This window comes from Vicugna pacos, chromosome 11, assembly GCF_048564905.1.
Source record: "Vicugna pacos chromosome 11, VicPac4, whole genome shotgun sequence".
Taxonomy (NCBI): domain Eukaryota; kingdom Metazoa; phylum Chordata; class Mammalia; order Artiodactyla; family Camelidae; genus Vicugna; species Vicugna pacos.
In genome coordinates, this window is record NC_132997.1 from 68,350,988 (window position 1) to 68,370,409 (window position 19,422).

Consider the following 19,422-nt stretch of genomic DNA (forward strand, 5'->3'; position numbering starts at 1 on the left):
AATTCAGAAGTGAGCTTATAGGTCGGTTTCCTCTATACACGTCCCCAGCTTACCACCAGACGGGAGCAAAGCCCGGAAGGAGAGGATGCTAGTTCAGCCACATACACAGACTCCAGTGACACGTGAATCACCACAGCTAACTCACAGTACATATAATATGGTACATATAATATGTACCAGGTGCTGTGCTAAGTGCATTACATACGTTAAGCTTATAAAATCCCGATAGATAAGCATTTTGCCATTTCCCTTTGCATATGAGTACACTGGAATTTAGAGACATTAAGTAAGCCCAAGGTCACACAGTTAATAAGAGGTAGGGAAAGGATTCAAACCCTGTATGTCTGGTTCTAGAATCTAGCATTTAACCACTAGATAATATTTTCTAAATAGTCTTAGAATTTGGAATGAAGGATGTGGGAAGATGGGACCGATCTTTAAAGAGATTGTAGGAGAATGCTACACAGGACCCTATGAAGTCCAGACGTCCTACAATCATAGGTCACCCAACACTTTCACAGAGACTCCCAAAACTCCCTGGAAGGGTGTATGAAAAGGAATAAACGCGACTCCGAAACCCCTGGAGAGAACGGCTTATGAAATCAAGCGGCTCGATCCAAGGGAACGGCATAAGAGGGGGATGTGAGAAACCAGAGACTGGAATAAAGTCCCCGGTAAGGAAGCAAACTTACTTTGGGAGGTTGAATAACTAGCAAGCGGTTAGAAGCCAGAACACCCAGTCCCTCGTCCTTGGTGTGTCCCATGCACACATCAACCAGAGTCAGTACCTTCACCCAGTGTGGAGAGCAACACAAGACAGCAAGGGAGGAGGTCCCTGCAACTCACGTAACAGCCAGAAGTAGGCTGGGATCACCTGTCCCTTAATATCCCCAGGGTTGGCCTTGAGGCGCCAAGCCATGCACTTTGGAAGGTGGCTCTAAGCCCCCAATTCCACCGAATATTAATTTAGTTTACAGGTAGCTTCACGTCTGTTCACATGCTTTCCCTTTTCCATACTGCCTTAACTCCAGTAACCTCATGCTTCAGTCTCACCAAAACAAACAACAAACATAAAACCCAAACCAACACCAAAAATGAAAACCACACAGGTCATTTGTATATAAAACCCTTTATTGACAAGGTTTCAGCAGAGAAGAATCTGTAACTTTAGAAGTTGAATATCATATAGTCACCATTTTTTTTAAAGAATGAGAGAGGGAGAAAGCATTGAAGGAGGGAGACAGAAGATGAGGAGAAAGAAGGAAGGAAAGAAAGAAATGAGAGGCGGACTGAGAGAAAAAGAGAAAGAAACAAAGAAGGAAAGCAGGAAAAACCCTCAACCATTTCTTGCTCTTCCTGCCTCCTGCCCTGATTCTGGGCCTCACCTCCTTCCCTATCTCTACTCTTCTCCTTCTGAACTAAGACCTGTTCCACCATTTTCCTTAAACAGAGCAACTCAGTCCTCTCTTAACTTCATATACAGCTACAGACCCATTGACCCATAACCAAATTCATCAAGTTGCTTGGTTCAACCAAAGGGCCGTCCATTTTAACAAGACACACTCTCCTTTGAAGGCAATTGTTGTTATAAATAAATAGCATCCCCTCACAATTTCATAGGAATTATTACATCTTAAAGTAAATTCAATTGCTAAATCTGTCACAATTTGTAAAGAGTATAACAAGCACGATGTTTTCTTTCCAAATTACACAGCATACAATTCCCCTGTATAATGATACAGGGGTTTCAACACTTCTCGAAGCTTGACTGCTGATATGTGTTTGAGATTTTTGTCTCACACTTTAACTTAATCCTTTATCAACTCATATCAATGAACACATTAGTAGGGGACCAAGAATAGTCCCCCCACCCCAGAAGGACAATCTGGGTTCCCAAGGAAGGCAACAGAGGGCTCAAAAAAACATTTTTTCACATTAAATTTTACCTATGGTTATCCCTAGTCAAGTCAACTGAAATCATCATTCATATTTACTTTGATAGAGAAGTGACCTATGCAACCAGAATACTAAAAATCACAACACAGCATCTTTATCCCTATGTTCGTATTTGCAAGAAGAGGATGAATGTGGGATGGGTGATGAATAGGGACTGGGGAGGGAAGAGGAGTTAATGTTCCTTCTAAGGCAGGCCTGGTCCAACTGAGCGTAACTGGAGGCATCGCTGACTTGGGGAGGTGGTCTCACTATTTCCAGCAGATGGCAGTGCTGCATGACACATACTTATTTAAAAACAAACTTTTCCTGAATCTCTGGACCTTTTAAGAAGAAATAACTTACAGATGATTCGTTTTTAGAGTTAAGAAGTAATTATTAAAGTATAACCCCATGCCCTAAAATCCCTGTTTTTAACTTAGAGGAGCCATGTGCAGCCCCAAATCCCAGCATCTCTATCTCTGAAGGTCCAGACACCCTTGCAGATCCCCTCCCCTGAACATGCATTAGCGGCAGCTTGTGTTTGCTTCTGCACTGGCCTTAGGTAGCTGCTGGTACCTCGGGCAGCCACATAAAGCAGCTGCCTCACATCTCTTTCCTTACTCCCCAGCTTCTTCCCTGAAAAGAGCAGAGGCTGATTCCAACGCATACAGTCCCATACCTGAGTTCCTCGGAACCACCTCAGATTTCTCCAGCCCATCATGAGTTCTTCCTTTTCTAACTCCAAGAGTATGCAGCGCCCTTAGCCTCAGGTCAGCACTTAATAACCTCCTGGTATTGTCCTCACCTGTGTTGTTTCAGTTTACCAATTAGGCAGCACACTTGAGGTCATGGAAAGGGTGGTATAAAAAAGTTTCATAATAAAATGTTTTGTTATAAACGTCAGTCTTTTTATCATTACTTAACATCTTCCCACTCCTCCCACCAAATATTTCTCTGTGCTATGGGACAAAATCCCAGTCATCTCTTACTGGTAGCTGCTCTGGCAACAGGTATACAAATCTATTGTTTGACAGAGTTTAAAAAAAAAAAAGACTCAAACTTTGAAGTATGAGAAACTCAGATATCTACCTTGAATTTGTACCACTTCGTTTCAGTAAATTTCAGAATTAGAATAATTCACACTATTTCATTTCAATAATTCATTTCAGAATTAGACCTATTAGAACCAGGAAGGTGAGGGCCAAATGGATGTTACCATCTTCATCATCACTGGGCAACGGTGCAGGCACTTCAGAAAGAACTCAGCTCCCAACTAGGAAAGCATGACTTTGGTAATGCGAAAGGCAGGGCTAAGTGTGCTCCCCAGTCTTCTCCCCATTCCCCCACACATAGGCTCCCAAAGAGGAGCCTGGATCAAAAGACAGCAAATTAAACCATTTAGCCTGGAAGTAGTGGTCTTGATAGAATCAGAGTCCTGGGAAAACTCTTCGAAATTTCCATCTATGCTAGTTGGAATTCTGAAACATAATCCAAAGGATTTTATCTGCCCAAGGGAGGGCCTCTTGAATTTTACACGAGCAGATGATCCGAGCAGGCACAAAGGGGAGGAGCAGGCTCCAGCATGAGACAGCTCCCCACTTTTGCAGGAATTCACTAGAGGCCCTGGAGTGCACTGGCTACCCAGTCAGTAGCCGTGGGACCTGATGCCTCAGTTTCTACATCTATTAAATAGTGATAATACAAATTATTATGGGTATTAAATAAGATAATGCATAGGAAGTGCTTAAAACAGTGGCTAACACATTGGAAGTACTCAATAAATGGTTTGGGTTTTTGTAAATTATTTGACTGCTTACCACACCTTTATATGCCAGCTACATCTTAGCATGATCCAGACAGGCCCACTCATAATCTATCCAAATTCCTTGTGCAGGGGAAAAATGTTTTTCCAAACATGACTAGAAACTCGTTTTTATTATGCTTTTGAAATAAGAAAATATTATCATAAATATCTGATCTATTAGTGAAATCACAATCTGAAAAAAAGGCCAAATGGTAGGTACAGTGTATTTAGATATTTCTTTTGCTTTTCTACTCAGACAGTTTCAAAGGAGAGCTTGCAGTGTTACAAAGAAATATTTAAGGTGTAGAATCATCCACCACAATTTTGTTCTTGATCCCACAAAATACAACATGCCCATGAATCTCTCGTTTTTGAAATAAACAGTATAGGCACATGGAACATAACAGTAAAATTTTGTGTTGACAACAATGGTAATCTCTAAGATCTACATTTTCCTTACTGGTTTTCTAAAAATGCTGCTCCAAAAAGAAAAGTAAAATACAAATTTATGCATGTAAAAAGCCAGAATATCCCAAATATTTTATACAAATTTTTAAAAGCTCTGATCTCCATGCTCATTTTTCATGAATACTTTATAATACTTTAAAGAAATTATATCGCAGAAACAGATAAACAAAATTTTGCTGTGATCATCACTAGGAAAAATATGTATAAGAATATTTATAACCACTTATATTTCAAAAAAATCTTTAGGTCTGAAGATTCAAGAAATGACATTTAGTGTAAAGTGCTGTTCCAAACACATATAACTTTATTTTAACTTGACCTTTTAATTTTCCAAATATTGTTTTTGACTTGCAAATGACAAAGTACATGGTTTCACAACTAAATCCAAAAAGTATAAAGATAACAAGTAACATTCAAATCTCTCTTTGGAAAACACCTATGAAATTTTAGTCTTCTCCCATCAAATCAAGTCAGTATTTCATTCTGAAAGCAATGTATTAATATGTAATTTTTAAAAATAATCCAGTTATAGGAAAAGACTCTTGCTGAACATGCTTAGAGAACCTAGGATCTTCCTCATAGCTGTGTTTTTTTCTTTTGGTACCCCTGGCAGAGCATTTGTGAGGCCTCTTGGGGGACAATGATGCCTCAGTCAAATTGTCTTCTGGATCAAAATAGTTCCTTGAGGTTCAGGTCTTAAATTTTTGAATAATTAAAAATCCCCTTTCAATTGTATGACTTGCCCCTATTTACAGGTGCAACCTGATTTAGGATTCAGGATTATAATTCAGAGGATTTTATGTGGATGAGACAGGCTAGAGGAATATAGCCTTTCTCTTCCTTCCCCACGCCCTCCCTCTTCAGTCTGAAGGCTTTATCCCAAACCATAGGAAAGCAGAGTACTTGGGAACGAGTAAGCTATTCTAATCCAATGGCTGAAGGTATGTGAATGAGTTCCATAAACTGTAAAACGTCACACCACTAGCCTGCATAACTTTGTCCTCCCTCTCCCCTGGGCAAAGCTATCATTTGTGATGCTGGAGTCAACCCCTGAGGCCTTCCCATCCAGCTGAAAAGGTCCACCAGGTTTCTAACGATTATCCATGAAGAGATGAAGAGCAGTGGACACTGGAACAAAAACCAACACAAGGAGAAAGGAATCTCACCTTTAGAAGATCTCTAGAATAATATTTTTCAGGCAGAACTCCCAAGTCCCGTTTCGGGTAATGATGAACCTAAGTGTCTGATCTGAAAAGAAAACTCTCACCAGAGACCTGCTGATTCAAGCATTCAATTCCTGTCCAGTTGGAATGCTGCCAACATTTTTCTGTTTCTAACAGAAATGGTCTACAGTTCAAATAAATGCCTTATTCCCAAGGGGGAAAAAAAGAGGCAGTGTTGATGTTGCCATTTCAGGTAAAATTTAGAAATCGCTCTAGTGTCTTGCGTGTTCTGCTAAACTTTGAGTTAAGTGTTCTACGTCATAGTAACTAACAGAGGTGAGCACCCGGTCAGAGGTACGTGCCTCACTCTTGGGAAAAGAGCTTTCAGTGGTGGGGAAACGTGAGGATGCCAAACCTTCTTCACGGTGGAGTTTCTCACTAGGATTTTAGACAGGGTTTTGAAGACTACTTTAGATCCTTCAAAAGGCAATGATTAATACAGAACCCCTGCTCCAAGCAGCATAGAGTAAGAAACGTTAAGTGTCAACGTCTGTTTTCCTTCTAACTGAGGACCTTGGATGGATGGGCAGAGAGTTTGAAACAAAGCTGTTCCCAGTGTCATCTGCTTTGGTTGTGCCTTGAAATTATCCCAATTTATAGCTAATTATATCCGCTAGGTCCTAACATTCTCCACAACGTGTTGCTCCTTGCTCAAAAGATGTGAGTTTACTTGTGAGTACGAATCCCACAGGAGGAAACGCTGAGCCCATCCAGCTTGCTTTGTTACTTTGCTACTTGCCTCTATAAATGTATTAGTAGAACAATTTCATTTCCTTGGAAGGTAATGATTCTGCCAAAATAAAACGCTTTAGAAACATAGATAACCCAGTTGTCCCACCTCTCTCAGGCCTGAAGATTCCCCGGTTCAAGGCCGTTGGTCATGTGGAGCTGTAGCCAGGCACTGCTATCGCCACAGATTCCCCGTCCTTCTGATCTAGTTCTCGTGCTACAGAATAAGCCACCGAGCCGTTGGTCCACAGCTGCAGCTTGGGATCAGATTCTTTGGCAAGGAAACGCAGCTGGTTTTTTTTCATCTTCTTTACAAGTCTAGCAAAGCCCAGCAACACAGAGCTGAATATCATTGAAAATCCACAGAGAAGAAACGCTGCAGTGTAGCTGCCAGTCGTATCTACAAGCCAGCCTGTAACGAGCAACAGCGAAATGGCATCGGTGAGTTGAAAATTCAATTATTTACCCACTCTCAAATCTAATAATTTGCGAGGATCATAATGATAGATTGCTAGCACCACCACTATAATTTTGACATAAAAAGCAGATCTCCTAAAAATATTGTGCAGCAACTGAACAATGCGTTCTATTTTGCGAGGGAAACTTCTAAAATAGATTGTTGCTGTTATGGAAAGTGCTTGGAAGAGTGTCATATTCCTAGTACTTACACAATAAATGTAGTTATTATCATTAATCCTATGAAATATGGTAGAAGAACATAATTCGAATTACTTATGTTGGGATTATTTATTTATCTAGAGAGAATATAATTGCACAGAATGCTGCAAGTATTCCCAGCCCCCACATAACATCTGTCTTGAGTAACATCACATTCTCTGGTGAAAGCCGAATCCATATTTTCTATTAGATCCAGTCATTGTACCCCATCCAGTTTGAAAATTAGGTCTTTGGGCCATCTTAGCACTTTCAAATGCAAACTTCAGAAGTCATAGTTCTGTAATCACAGCTTTTTTTTTTCTTTATCTCTTATTGCAACAAGTTAACCACCATATCTATTCCAGCTCTAAATTCTGAGGAGAACCAGGACATATGATGTGCAAAATAAAGGCCACAATGATCAGAGAATCAGTGGGATAAGATTAGACCCTGGCAGGAAATTATTTTGTGATTTAAAAGGTTTTTTTTAATTCCTCCAAACTTTATTTACATGCCAAGAAGATCCACCAGAGAAATATATGATTTCTCCTCTCACCCACTTCAAATCCATTAGTCAAAAACGGCATGCAAAAATTCTTAGAAGCCCCACAAAGTTTCCTGCAACCCAAACTACTCTCAAATATTTTAGTTACCATGTGATTGACTTGTGAATTTCTATAGCAGCAAACAGAAGAGACTGAGTTGAGACTTGTCATCTTAAAGGTAATTAAATAAGAGAAGTACTACAATAGGAACTCACACACGAATCCTCTAAAACCTGGCAATGAGCATAATGTCTGATTTGCCAAATGAAGACCATGGTTTGAAAAAAAGATTCAGGAATTGCAATTTATGTCCTATGCCTTTTTTAACAGAATTACACTGTTCCTAAAGGTTGCTAAATACGTAAATTGGCTATGGAGGGAGGATGTGGGAGCATTTGCAGGGCATTTGCCAAAAATGAAGCACTAAACTTACAGTCCTATATCATGGAGTTTTAACTGCTCAGGAAATTTTTCATCTGCAGCCGTCAAGCGGCCACAGTTTCCCCTAATGTGCTGCTTTAACATCGTTGGGGTTTAGAAATAACCCTGAACTGTCTATTCACAAAGCAGCTAAAGCAGAAATCCTGCCTTCTTCAAAAAATTCCCTTCCTTGAAAAACTGTGCTCTACATTGGAATTTGACACAACATTGTAAAACGATTATAACTCAATAAAAAAAATGTTTAAAAAAATTCTCTTCCTTCCTTCTTTCTAGGCAAATGCTTGGCTCATTTCTCTTTTACCTGCCTTCAGAGACCTTCTTCACTCTCGGTTTTAATTTAGGCAGGGAATAATCTGCACCAATTAGTCTCATCTTCAGGGTACCATCTCATCACAAGGAAACTGGCTGAGGATGTAGACTCCTGGAACTTACCCCCAAAGGTTCAGTTCCCAGCGGGAGGGTCAGGGAATGTGCATCCTAACAAGGACCCAGGGGATTCTGATGCAGGTAGTCCCAAGACCTCTTTCTGAGAGACGCTGGCCTAGACCACACATTTCAGGACGGAGGAACAAGTTCTGAGCTGTTTGCTGCTATACAGACAGTGCCAAGCACAGTGCTGGTGTACACAAGCAATAAATGTTTGTTGAATTACTTGCTTAATCCTGTTTTGAATTTCTATGGCATTTTACAGTTTACAAAACAGTCTAGATGCTCTGTCTTATGATTCCCAAATCTGTATATCCAAATCTGGCCTCCCTCTAAAGCTCAGATTTCATTCTTAAACATCACCATTGAGCATTTTATTGGGTATTTCAGATATCTGAATATGTCTAAGCAAATTTATTATTTTTCTGGCAAAGCTACTTACTCCAAGTTCCTTATTTCTTTCCGCCATGCTATTCTTCCTAAGTTATCTATGACTTCTTTCCTTCCCTCATCCCCACATGCTAAAATCAGTTGATTTCTTTTTCCCCCAAATTTCTTCCTTGCGCCCAGAACTCATTCCCATTTCTGCCGCAGCAGCCCTAGGTCAGGCCTTCATCAGTTGGATCTTGAGCTATTAGAGTGAAATCCTGGCTGCTTTCCCCCTAAATTGCTAGATCACATTTTCTAAAATATACTCTTTGCCATATTATCCCTTTGCACAAAAACTGTACTACTACCCATAGTCTCTGAAGAATACAGGGCCCTGGCATCTCTGGCTGGCACTCGAGACACTCCACCATGACACCCACACGTCACCATTTCAGCCTCAGCACCAGCCTCACCGCCTCCTGCCCCCTACTGGAATCCTGTATTCCCACCAGACCTTCCTCCGAATGTGCCCAACTTACTTATTTATGAGTCTGAACAGCCGCTCCATTCCATTGGTCCCATCATTAGTGTGGAATGGAATCAAGACTCTAATTTGGGACCTTTTCTTTCCAAGTAGGCTAAGGTTTCCCCCACTTAGTTGGAAGAAGATTGTAAAACAAGGATACAGGCGAGACTATGGTGTCTCTGGCGGCTCTTGCATCCCTTTTTCTTTCTCTCTTCCCAACTTACTTCCAATCCTCATGGTCTGGGTGTGAGTTCACTGTTTCTACCTCAGTATGACAAAGAGAAGAGGAGACTGAGGTTCTCTCTGGAAACTTACCTGCGATGGGTGGGCTCACCAAGTACGGCACAGCGTGAAGGAAGTACACCACACCGAGCGCCGATGACAGAGAGGTGGTCCCCACTATTTCTGCAGTCACTACTGGTATCAAAGTCACGTAGGCACCATCAAAGTAGCCAAAGGTACACGAGAAAGGCACGAGCAGGGGGAGACTCTGAAGCATTGGGAGGCAGAGATAGCAGAGCCCGTCTAGTCCCACGGCAAAGAGGTAGCAAACATACTGGTAATCCTTCAGACACCTGTGGATTTGAAGACCAAGAATGAGTGGAGGACGCACAGGTTCCATCAAAAAGCTTCAGAAGCAAGGCCACGCAGCAGTAAGCACTGTAGTCATTTACAGGGATGGCTTCCCTGTTGTGTGTTACCCACACTGTCTTCCTAGCTTTATCTGGAATATACAAGTGCAAGAATTCATGTTCCCAAGAAGCATGGTGTGGCAGGAAATCATACATGCTCTAAGGTTAGAAAGATGGAAGTTTGAATCCAGTTCTGCCACCTACTCACTACCTAACTCTAACCTTAATTCCTTTAGCTGTAAAATGGAAAAGTCACCTGGCTCACAGGGTTACTCTATGGATAGTTGTGACATAACTTGAAGAGTATCTGGAGACTAATATTTCCTAGAAGTCTACCATATTAGGTGCTTTCAGATATGTTATCCATTGGTATCTGGCACATCATCTATGCTCAGTAACCCAAGTAGGTTATACAAAGCGAAGCCATGATATAAAGACATGAAAATGATTTGCCAAAGATTATGAAGGTCTTGCCCTAGGACTAAGTCTTATTTCAAGACCTCCCCAGTGATAATTCCAAGAACATTTTTTCCCTTGTAGATCCAAACCTGTCTATGATACCAATCATTTTAAAGATTCTGTATGATATCAGCAGCAGTAGTTTATGCTTTACAAATGTTTTTCCACCCACAATCTCATTTGAGCCTCACAAAATGCTATAAGGTCAACAAGGCAAATATTGAACTGGCGCATTTTACAGATGAAGACCCTTGAGGATCTGACGGTTAGGTGATCTTCTCTAGGTCACAGGGACAATAAGGGGCAGAGCCAGCACAAGAACTTAGGTCTTGTATATCTCAGACTAGAGATTCCTCTCTCAGACCTACGCCAGGCTGCTTCTTGTTGAGTTATTTGATTGTAAAGATACATACCCTTTGCTCTCCCCTGCTTCCTTAACCATTAAAAATGTGGATTTAATCCTAAAATTATATTCCTAACACTGGAGAATGGCAGTTGGAGCCTGCTTAGTTCCCAAAGACATAACGAGTGAGAAGCCACGTGACACCAGCTCTCCCGGGTCACAGCTCAAGTGTGAGGACTCCATCACTTAGGAGATATGCATAGCCTGCTCTCTTCAATCCAAACAGATGAGCATTAGCTGAATAAACTACTCAGTAGATTTCTTACAACTTTGGTTTCTAACCCTACGACGATAATGAGAGTATCTGCTATTTGCACCATCAAACATAAACACGAGGCTACAGATACCGCGTTATTATTCACCTGATCCTCCTGCCTGGATGGGATTCTGTTCCTCACTACTGCCAGCCAGTCTCTGGGGTGGTTTAAAAGAAACTAAAACCACAGTACCCAGCCAGAAGTCCTTACCAGTGGACTGACTTGACTTAGGATGGAATTAAATTTGTCACTAGAACTCACAGTCAGTTACCCTAGGCTTCTGAAATTTAGACATACTACCCACCATCCTGAACCATCTAGAACAGGTGACAGCAAACTATGGCCAAATCTGGCCCGCCACCTGTCTTTTAGAACTGTGAAATAAGAACGGTTTTCCCCATTTTTGAATGGCTGGGGAAAAAAATCAAAAGAATAAAATTTTGTGACATGTAAAAATTATGAGAAAACAAAATCTCAGTGTTGTTAAATGAAGTCTTACTGGAGCACGGCCACTCCCTTTGGTTTCCATATTATCTGTAGCTGCTTTTGTGCTACAGCAGAGCTGGGCAGTTGTAATCATGTGACCCACAAGCCAAAAATGTTTACTGTCTGTCCCTTTACAAAAAAATGTTCTTCTGAAAATAATAACTTAAAAGGGAGTAGTCTTCAGATATTGAAAATCTGGTAACATTATTCAGATCTAGGTATTCTAGAGGGTCAGGTGATGAGGGGGAACTCAAAGCTTAAAGCCTCTGGTGGGAAACCAATGGTGGTCTCAAGGATTTTACCTTCTGTCGGTTAGCCATCCGAAGGTGATATTGCCAACAATGTCAATCACCCCAAGAATGGACATAAGAAAAGCAGCTTGCTGGTGACTCACTCCAACACTCAAAGCATAAGGCACCAAGTGCACAAAGAGAGGGCTGCAGCCGTAAGCCATAAACAGAACAGAGATGCCTAACACAACAAAGTCTGACATCAGTAAAAAACTGTATTCCTGCTGCAACGAGCCACAGAGGCAGGTCTGCACCCATTCTTTAGTCCAAGTCGAGTAGGAAGACCCCCGCTTAAAGTCTTGTGTCTGAGTTCTACAGACATGCTTCTGCTCTGGAGTCGTACGGTCCTCTTTAAGAGTAATTGGCCGCATCAAGGCACCGCAGACACAGAGATTCAAAACGAAGCCTCCAAGGATGAGTAATGCTCCCCTCCAGGAAAACTGTTCAATAAGGAGCTGGACCACAGGAGCCAGGATGAAGATGCCAATGCCGCTTCCTGACATGGAGATTCCATAAGCCAGGGCCTTCCGTCTGCTGAAATACTTGCCAACCATGGCAATGGCTGGAGAGTAACAGAGTGCAAATCCAAGACCTGGGGATAAAGAGAACTCTCTGAGCGCCGGTGCTACACCATGAACAGCCAGCGAAAGAACATTTCTCAGAATAATACTCTCTGGATTAAAGAGCATCTGACTTTCAAATAAACGCTTTTAAAACTGTTTACTACACCAAGCTGAAAATCAGTCTCCCCACACAAGCTATCCACAATTTGGAAAGTATAATCTACGTACAATTTTCTTCTTGGGAAGAAAAGCCTTAAGGGATTATGACTAAGGTGAAATGAAGAATTTAAAAACTATTAGACAAACTAATTTAAATTAAGTTAGAATTAACTAGAAAATCAGGATAACACTGAGTTAATTAAGAAACTTATTCTCTCCACCAACACCTTTTTAAAATAAATTAAAATTAATTTTAATAAATTATCTCTGGGTAATTTAATAATACTCAAATTATCCAGAGAATTACTTCAACTTTTCACTGCTTATGAAGACACAACTCTGATCATCTGGACCACTTTGGAATATGGGTTTAAACAGCATATGTGACCCCATGAAAGTTCCAGAGTAATTTCACATTAGGAAATGTCATGCCAATTTCATACATGAACATCGCGTGTACATGTAGCTACCTGAAAATATCCCTTAAAGTCAGCAGAAAGGCTCTTAAAGGTTTTCCACTTCTATTCCTTTTAAGACAAGCAAGTCTGAGGGGCTTTAAACCTGGAATTTCAACGTCAAGGAAGGAAAAGGAGAACTACCATCAGTCCCTGCTCCCCTCTGCAGTGCAGGGTGAACAAAGATCGCAGTTTGCCTGTGCTGAGGGGTCTCCCTGATGCGAGACTTTCAGCACCAAGACCAGGACAGTTTCTGGTAAACTGGGATGATGGGACACCCTAGCAGTCAGGACCTTTGGGTGACAGGGGACAGATACCTTTTTCACCTGATAGAGGTAGAGTTACAACCTCACCATGAGATTATATCCTTTGTTGGCCTGATCAGGCCACCCCACCCCACGGCAGAGAGCCCAGACAAGAGCCAGTGCCACTCACCCCGAGGGACGGGGCAAACTGCTACTCTAGTCCCACCAACCGAGCCCACCTTCACCCTGTGCAGTCCCCTTCAGTGTGATCTCTGGAGTGCACAAAGGCTGCTTCTCTTTCTACGGGCTTCATTCTCTAAAGTCTACTTCCATAACATTGAAAGAGAATATTCCCAAGGGGCTTTCCTTTTCACATTGTAGCCCCCCCCATTTATTGGACAATGATATTCACTATAAAATTGGGCAGTTCAGGTCAACCACAGATAGTATTTCAAAGTCTTGGCACAAAGATGTTGGGAGAATGATCATTGCTGAAAAACGCATGTTGCTCCAGCTAACATCTTGCTGCTTGAAGCAAAGAATCTCAGTCATACACTGCTGCCAAAGGGAAAGGCAGCAGTCACTTTTGTCATGTGGCTGAATTTAAGTGGCGACACATTTTCATGACAGTATATAGTCAGTTGCATTCCCAGCCCTTTTGTTTAACCGCTAGGTAGGCAAACATTTGGCTAAATGATGCATCTAATGAAATGAATGTTTTATGACTGCAGCTCTGTGGGAGGTGCTTGACCGCCACTAACTAGGGTGGGGTGAGACGAGTGGTACGAAGCGCCCTTACCTGTAAGAACTCCCAGAGTGAGGTAGAGATGCTTCAGACTGGTGGCAAATGAGCCCAGGATGAGACCAGTAGACGCAAGCAAGCCACCCAGCATGATTCCCACTTGACAGGATAAGTGGTTACTGACCACACTCCCAAGTGGAGCTTCAAAAACAATAATAAATAGGTTCAACAGAAAGGCCTGGGGGGCACTGTGGAAAGGCTGTGGTGCTGTGCAGAGAACGAGCCATCCTTTAAAGCACTGAGCCCGCCCCACCCATCCCACAGATTTGGAAACCGAGAGAGAACAAGACTTGCCCACGGTCACTCACACGGAGAGTAAGCAGCCAAGCTGGCACTAGGACCATGCCTGCTGACATGCATTTCTGTTCTCATTGCACTCCTCCAGTCTACGACGGTCCCAGTCCCAGAGCTATAGAGTGCTTCTTCAACAGTGAATTAACTGCTTATTTGAACCACATGTCACTTGTACAGCAATGTGCCTTCTATGGTTCACATAGTGTTGATCATACACCATGAGCAATAATCATGGCAGTTAAGTGGTGGAGAAGGGCACATTCTCCACCCTCTGCAGACGTGGTTCCCGAGTTGTATGCTCCTCTTTAAGAGTAACTGGTTGCATCAAGGCACTGCAGACACAGATATTCAAAATTTGGGCAACACTGTGTGGCCAACAGCGTGATACAGGAATAGGTCAGGGAGAGAGATCACAGACAAATTCCACAATCTGGCACTGCTTTTGGGCTTTGGGAAACTCTGTGGTGAGAAATCAAAGGCCAGAAAATCAAGGAAATGCCATTGTGACATTTTGGTTGGCCTCACTCTATTTGTGGTTCAACAATGTCAGAATTGTGCCAACTTCCAGGCTTACAGAATATTAATTAAAGCTGGAAGAGGCCAAAAGGAAACTGAAGTTCAGAGGAATATGACATACCCAAGATCACCAAGAAGTACAGAGCTCAGGGGATCTGGCACCGAGTCCAGGGTTATTTCACCCTGTTACTCTGGCTCTCTGGGTCTCCCAGAATGATGGCAGAGGTAATGGGTGGGGAAAGCACGTGGATTTCTTTCCAAAGAACAATTGGTGCTGACACCAGTACTCCTAGTAACTAGAACAGAAGAGTCGTTCTCTGGGTTTCTGTGGAGCATAATTTTTATACTGATCAAATTAAAACTGGAACCTGACTCAAATGTACACGATATCATCAGCCTAATATCCCCTGTCTAGTCAGAACAGTGACTGGCTGTATCTACAACCTCTGGAGAACAGGAATGAGCAAATCTCCTGAAAATATATCCAATTCTCCAGGCCACTGCTGCTATGGTTACTGGAAAGTGACAAAATTGACACCAAATTCAATGAAAAGTGTTCACTTCTCTGTTTATCACAGGGCAGATACGGCCCCAAGGGGTGTCATGGATGTGATCGTGCAGCTTCTTGTCCATATTCTGAACTCAACTGATGTTGCCAAATGAGCAAGTGAATATATGGCCATTAGGGACAAGGGGCCTGCAGGCTGTGGAAAGAATTTAGATACACTGCATCTAACATGGCCCTGCCTTAGCTCAGTGCCTTACATGGTCCTTGTGACCATACTGGTCACTGAAGGCCATTTATTCCTCTTTGGGGGATTATAAATATTGTCCAAGGGATAACAGTGAGAGAAATGAGTCACCTGTATTCTCTGCGAAAGATAAACATGGCTGTCTTGACGTGCTGGTGCAAAGGCTGTGACTAACCATCTGACCCTGAAAACCAAGGGATTGTCTTAATGGTTAAAAAAAAAAAAAGGCTAGAAAATCTAAAGATATAATTTTTTTGATCCCTTAAAACCTTCCAGCATTATCAGTAGAGTTAATTTAACCATCTTATGAAACATGCTTTTAGTCCTAGAATTGCACTTAAATTCCTCCCAACCAAGGAAATACATTTCTGCACAATTCAACTGATTCCTGATTATATACATGTTTTTCCAAAAAATAAATATGAATCAGTTCCTAAAACAGAATAGATGAGATTATTTATGAGTTACTAAATAATATAGTATTTCTCTTTTGCCACCAAGACATGGCCTGAAGAGACAATAGTTGTCTAAAACACTCAGGATTCATCTAAATGAAAGGATTAAATGGGTTGAGCCTACAAATAGATCATTCCAGTTTTACCCAACCTCAGAAAATCTCTAAGAATCTAATTTAATAACTTCGGTTGGAAATTTAGAAAAAGAAAAATCTCAAGGTTAGTTTTCCTTTACTATCCAGATGGAATGAGAAAGTCTGTGAATTCTGAGAACACAGCACCTTTGAGGTTTCTGGAATGAAATTACAGCCATGGTGAATGTGCTTATCTCATGACTGCACCATCCTATCCTTCCCCAATACTTCTCTAAGAATGAAGATTAATGCATGAAAAATGAACTCCATGAGCCAAATTTTGAAGCCTCTGGGAAGGGAAGAGAGTGAAAATAAGACTTGAGACATGATGCCCATACTGCTGGCACTCATGTAAGGAGATCACATAGAAATGGCTCAAAGTGCCTTCCAATGACTGTTTACATGACTGGAGAATTAGGGGGCACAGCATTGGGTAGAAAGCAAGCATATACTGATGGTTAACTGCTTCCAAACTCAGGACGAGTCCTATGATGCCCAGCACCCTACTCTACATGGAAGAACCAAATGGTTTATGTCTATTTGTCTGTATTCGCTATCTGGTCCATCTGACATCAGCCAAGAACATTCATTCCAAAAGCACGTCCGGTTGCGTCCGGCAATAGACAGGATCATACTTTTTCTTTTCATACCATTTTAGACAATTTTTACCATAACCCTTCTACTCAGAAAGACTGGTAATCAAAGGTAGTGGAAGGTCATTGGCATGCCCAGTTCAAGGGTAACTGTCTATCTTTGGTAAGTAATACTCACCACAGAGCATGGTCACACAGTCTACAATGGAATGGATCCATGCTGTCTGTGCATAATCCTGAGAGAAGTATGTCTGGAACTCCACAAAAAAAATTGAAATACATCTGAAAAACACAGTGAAGCATTTTATGCAACAAAAATGAACAAACATGGATTTGAACCAGAGCTTCAAGTTTTGGTTCAGTCAGCTGTTCCTGTCTCCATAGGCTTCCACTGGTTTTCAGTGGTACGCTGCTGGACCACAGGAAGTGGGAAATCAGAAGCTAACTGGGACGTCCTAAGGGATAAGAAGAACAAGTGTTCATCCACTAGAGGGGCTGCTGAAGCCAAGCGGCTGTGAAGGTGGCTGCTCTAAGGAAGGTCTCACGGAAAAGACTGCAGGTCAAAATCATGGATTCTCACTCAGCCTAATATTTCGGTAATATCTCTAACTTCTAAGAGGTTTTTACATAAGTTATGATTTGATAGTAAAAAGTTATACACCACCCAGCAATTTCACTTCTAGGTTTTAACTAAAGTTAATAAACAAATGATGATATAATAATACATACACATAAAAAGGCATATTCTGGAGAACTACTTACAATAGCTAAATATTGTAACCAACCTACTTGTCCATCAATAAAGGACTGGTTAAGTAGTTTATAGCATATCAATAAGATGAAATTTTATTAGGTATTAAAAATTATGATTTGATTTGTATGTATTGATTTCCAAATAAATTCACAATACAATGTTAAGTAAAATAATGGTTTATTTTCATAAAAACATAGTTCAGGTAAATAGAAAAAGCCTGAAAACATATAAACCAAAATGTATCCAGTCAATATATGTGCATAGTAGGGTTATAAATTATTTCTTTTTTGTCTTTATTATGCATTTTGAATCATTTTATAGTGCATATGATTTCTTATACAATCAGAAATATATGTGTGTATGTATATACATATATAAGCGGGGTTGTACACAGAGACAGAGATGGAGTCAGAGACAAATTTTTATGTTGAAAATAGCTAGGGGGAAGAGCATAGCTCCGTGGTAGAGCACATGCCTAGCAAGTATGAGGTCCTGGGTTTAACCCCCAGTACCTGCATTAAAAAGAAAAGAAAAGGAAAAGAGCTAATTACTTAGGAAACAAGACATAAGTGATCCAGAAGCAATAGTTTGTATCACTGTACAACTTGGAATGAACCTCATGCAGATTAGCTTGGTCTCCTAATTCAGGACAGGAAGCTTTCAGAGCTCCCTGACAGCAGGGAAAGAAATGAGGCCGTGCGGCTTGGGGATGGGATAGGAGGCGATCAGTCTCTTTGGGTAGGGCTACGTTCCAACTCACTATGCTTCAGCAGTCCAGAGTAACCCGGCACATTACTCTCCCTTTCCTCTCCAGTTGCTGCTGGATGTGAAGGTGGGTGATGGAGAAGTTAAAGAAGAGGGAAGAGAATCAGGTTCAATCAGGATGGCTGTGTTAGGCAGGTTGGCTTTATGGGCGTGCAATCCATACAGTCGCAGAGAATCTGGCACTCAGAAGCATAAAACTTGGTTTCACTCAGCTGTCACTGTCCTAAAATTCCCACTAATTTTATCTGAATTTGCGTTTTGTCAGTGACATCCAATGGGACAATGGAGTATGCATTTGAGCAGAGGAGATCCACACATCGTCTTGTCTGCAACTCTTTGCTTTTTCAGTTGCACCTGGTGTTAGAGATGCCCCAGGGCACAGGATTCCAGTAGGCTCATGCGGTGTGGGAGCTCAGCAAGACTCAGAGTGAGCACAAGGGAAGTGTGCTACACCTTCAGCTGAGTGAGCCTGGGCAGAGGGGCATGAGAGACACCACGCTTTCTTGCTTCAAATGCAGAAGGAAGGCAATGACGTTCTAAGAAACACAAAGGGCCAAGGATTCCTAGCAGATCCTTGCTTACTCTTGTTGCTTCTCTGCATTAACCCCCCACTTAGGCTGAAAATGATGACATAGGAGGCAGGGAAAGACAGGACTACCCATAATATAAAGATGAACAGTAAATGTGTCCTAGTGGTTTAACATTTCCATTTTTCTTTATATAGAACAACACAAATAGCAAATTAAAAACACCATGAAAAACCGAGAGAGACCACTGAAGAAAGGAAAAGCTTCCTATTTGACTACTTTTAACAGCCCTTCTTCTCTTGCCTTCTGAACAAGTGGTCCTGCATTTTCATTGTGCACTGGGCCCTGCAATTATGTCGCCAGCCCTGGTGAGAGGAAAGAGAAAAGGGACCATGTGGAGGGCGAATTTCTAAGTCCCAGAAGATGCTGAGACGGAGTCTGATGTGCAGAGTATAGGTAGGGATAACCCTTGTGCAAGGAAGAGGGCGGAAGCATGATTAGGCAGAGACAGAGGTCCCAGTGATGCGGGCCTGACAGTCCTTGGCCAGTCCCCAGTGAAATGGCCAGGCCCTTACCCACCTCCCTCCATCACTCACTGGATGTGGGTGCCCCTGGAATGGCAAGCTCTCAGGAGAGGCAGCTCTCCACAGCCAAGGGGGACCATGAGGACACTGACAGCTGCAGGCTGTCTGCTGACATAAACCCTGCAGCTGACACCCTCTGGACGGCACACCTCTGTGTTCACCACACTCCCGTTC

General features: G+C 41.8%; 1 protein-coding gene across 5 annotated transcripts in view; it reads right to left on the reverse strand.

The window, feature by feature from the left end:
* Nucleotides 1-3,608: 3,608 nt before the first annotated feature.
* Nucleotides 3,609-19,422, reverse strand: part of SLC16A12 (solute carrier family 16 member 12) — an 83,158-nt gene continuing 67,344 nt past the window's right edge. For 4 of the 5 annotated variants that reach the window (XM_072971576.1, XM_072971578.1, XM_072971577.1 and 1 more), the window contains 5 exons: nt 16,797-16,900; nt 13,872-14,015; nt 11,663-12,242; nt 9,439-9,698; nt 3,611-6,571 (listed from right to left, as the gene is read on the reverse strand). In XM_072971576.1, the coding sequence (XP_072827677.1) occupies nt 6,309-6,571; nt 9,439-9,698; nt 11,663-12,242; nt 13,872-14,015; nt 16,797-16,900 (1,351 nt within the window). In that variant the 3' untranslated portion in view covers nt 3,611-6,308. Of the gene's footprint in view, nt 6,572-9,438; nt 9,699-11,662; nt 12,243-13,871; nt 14,016-16,796; nt 16,901-19,422 lie in introns of all 5 variants that reach the window. The other variant, XM_072971579.1, reaches the window with a different exon arrangement.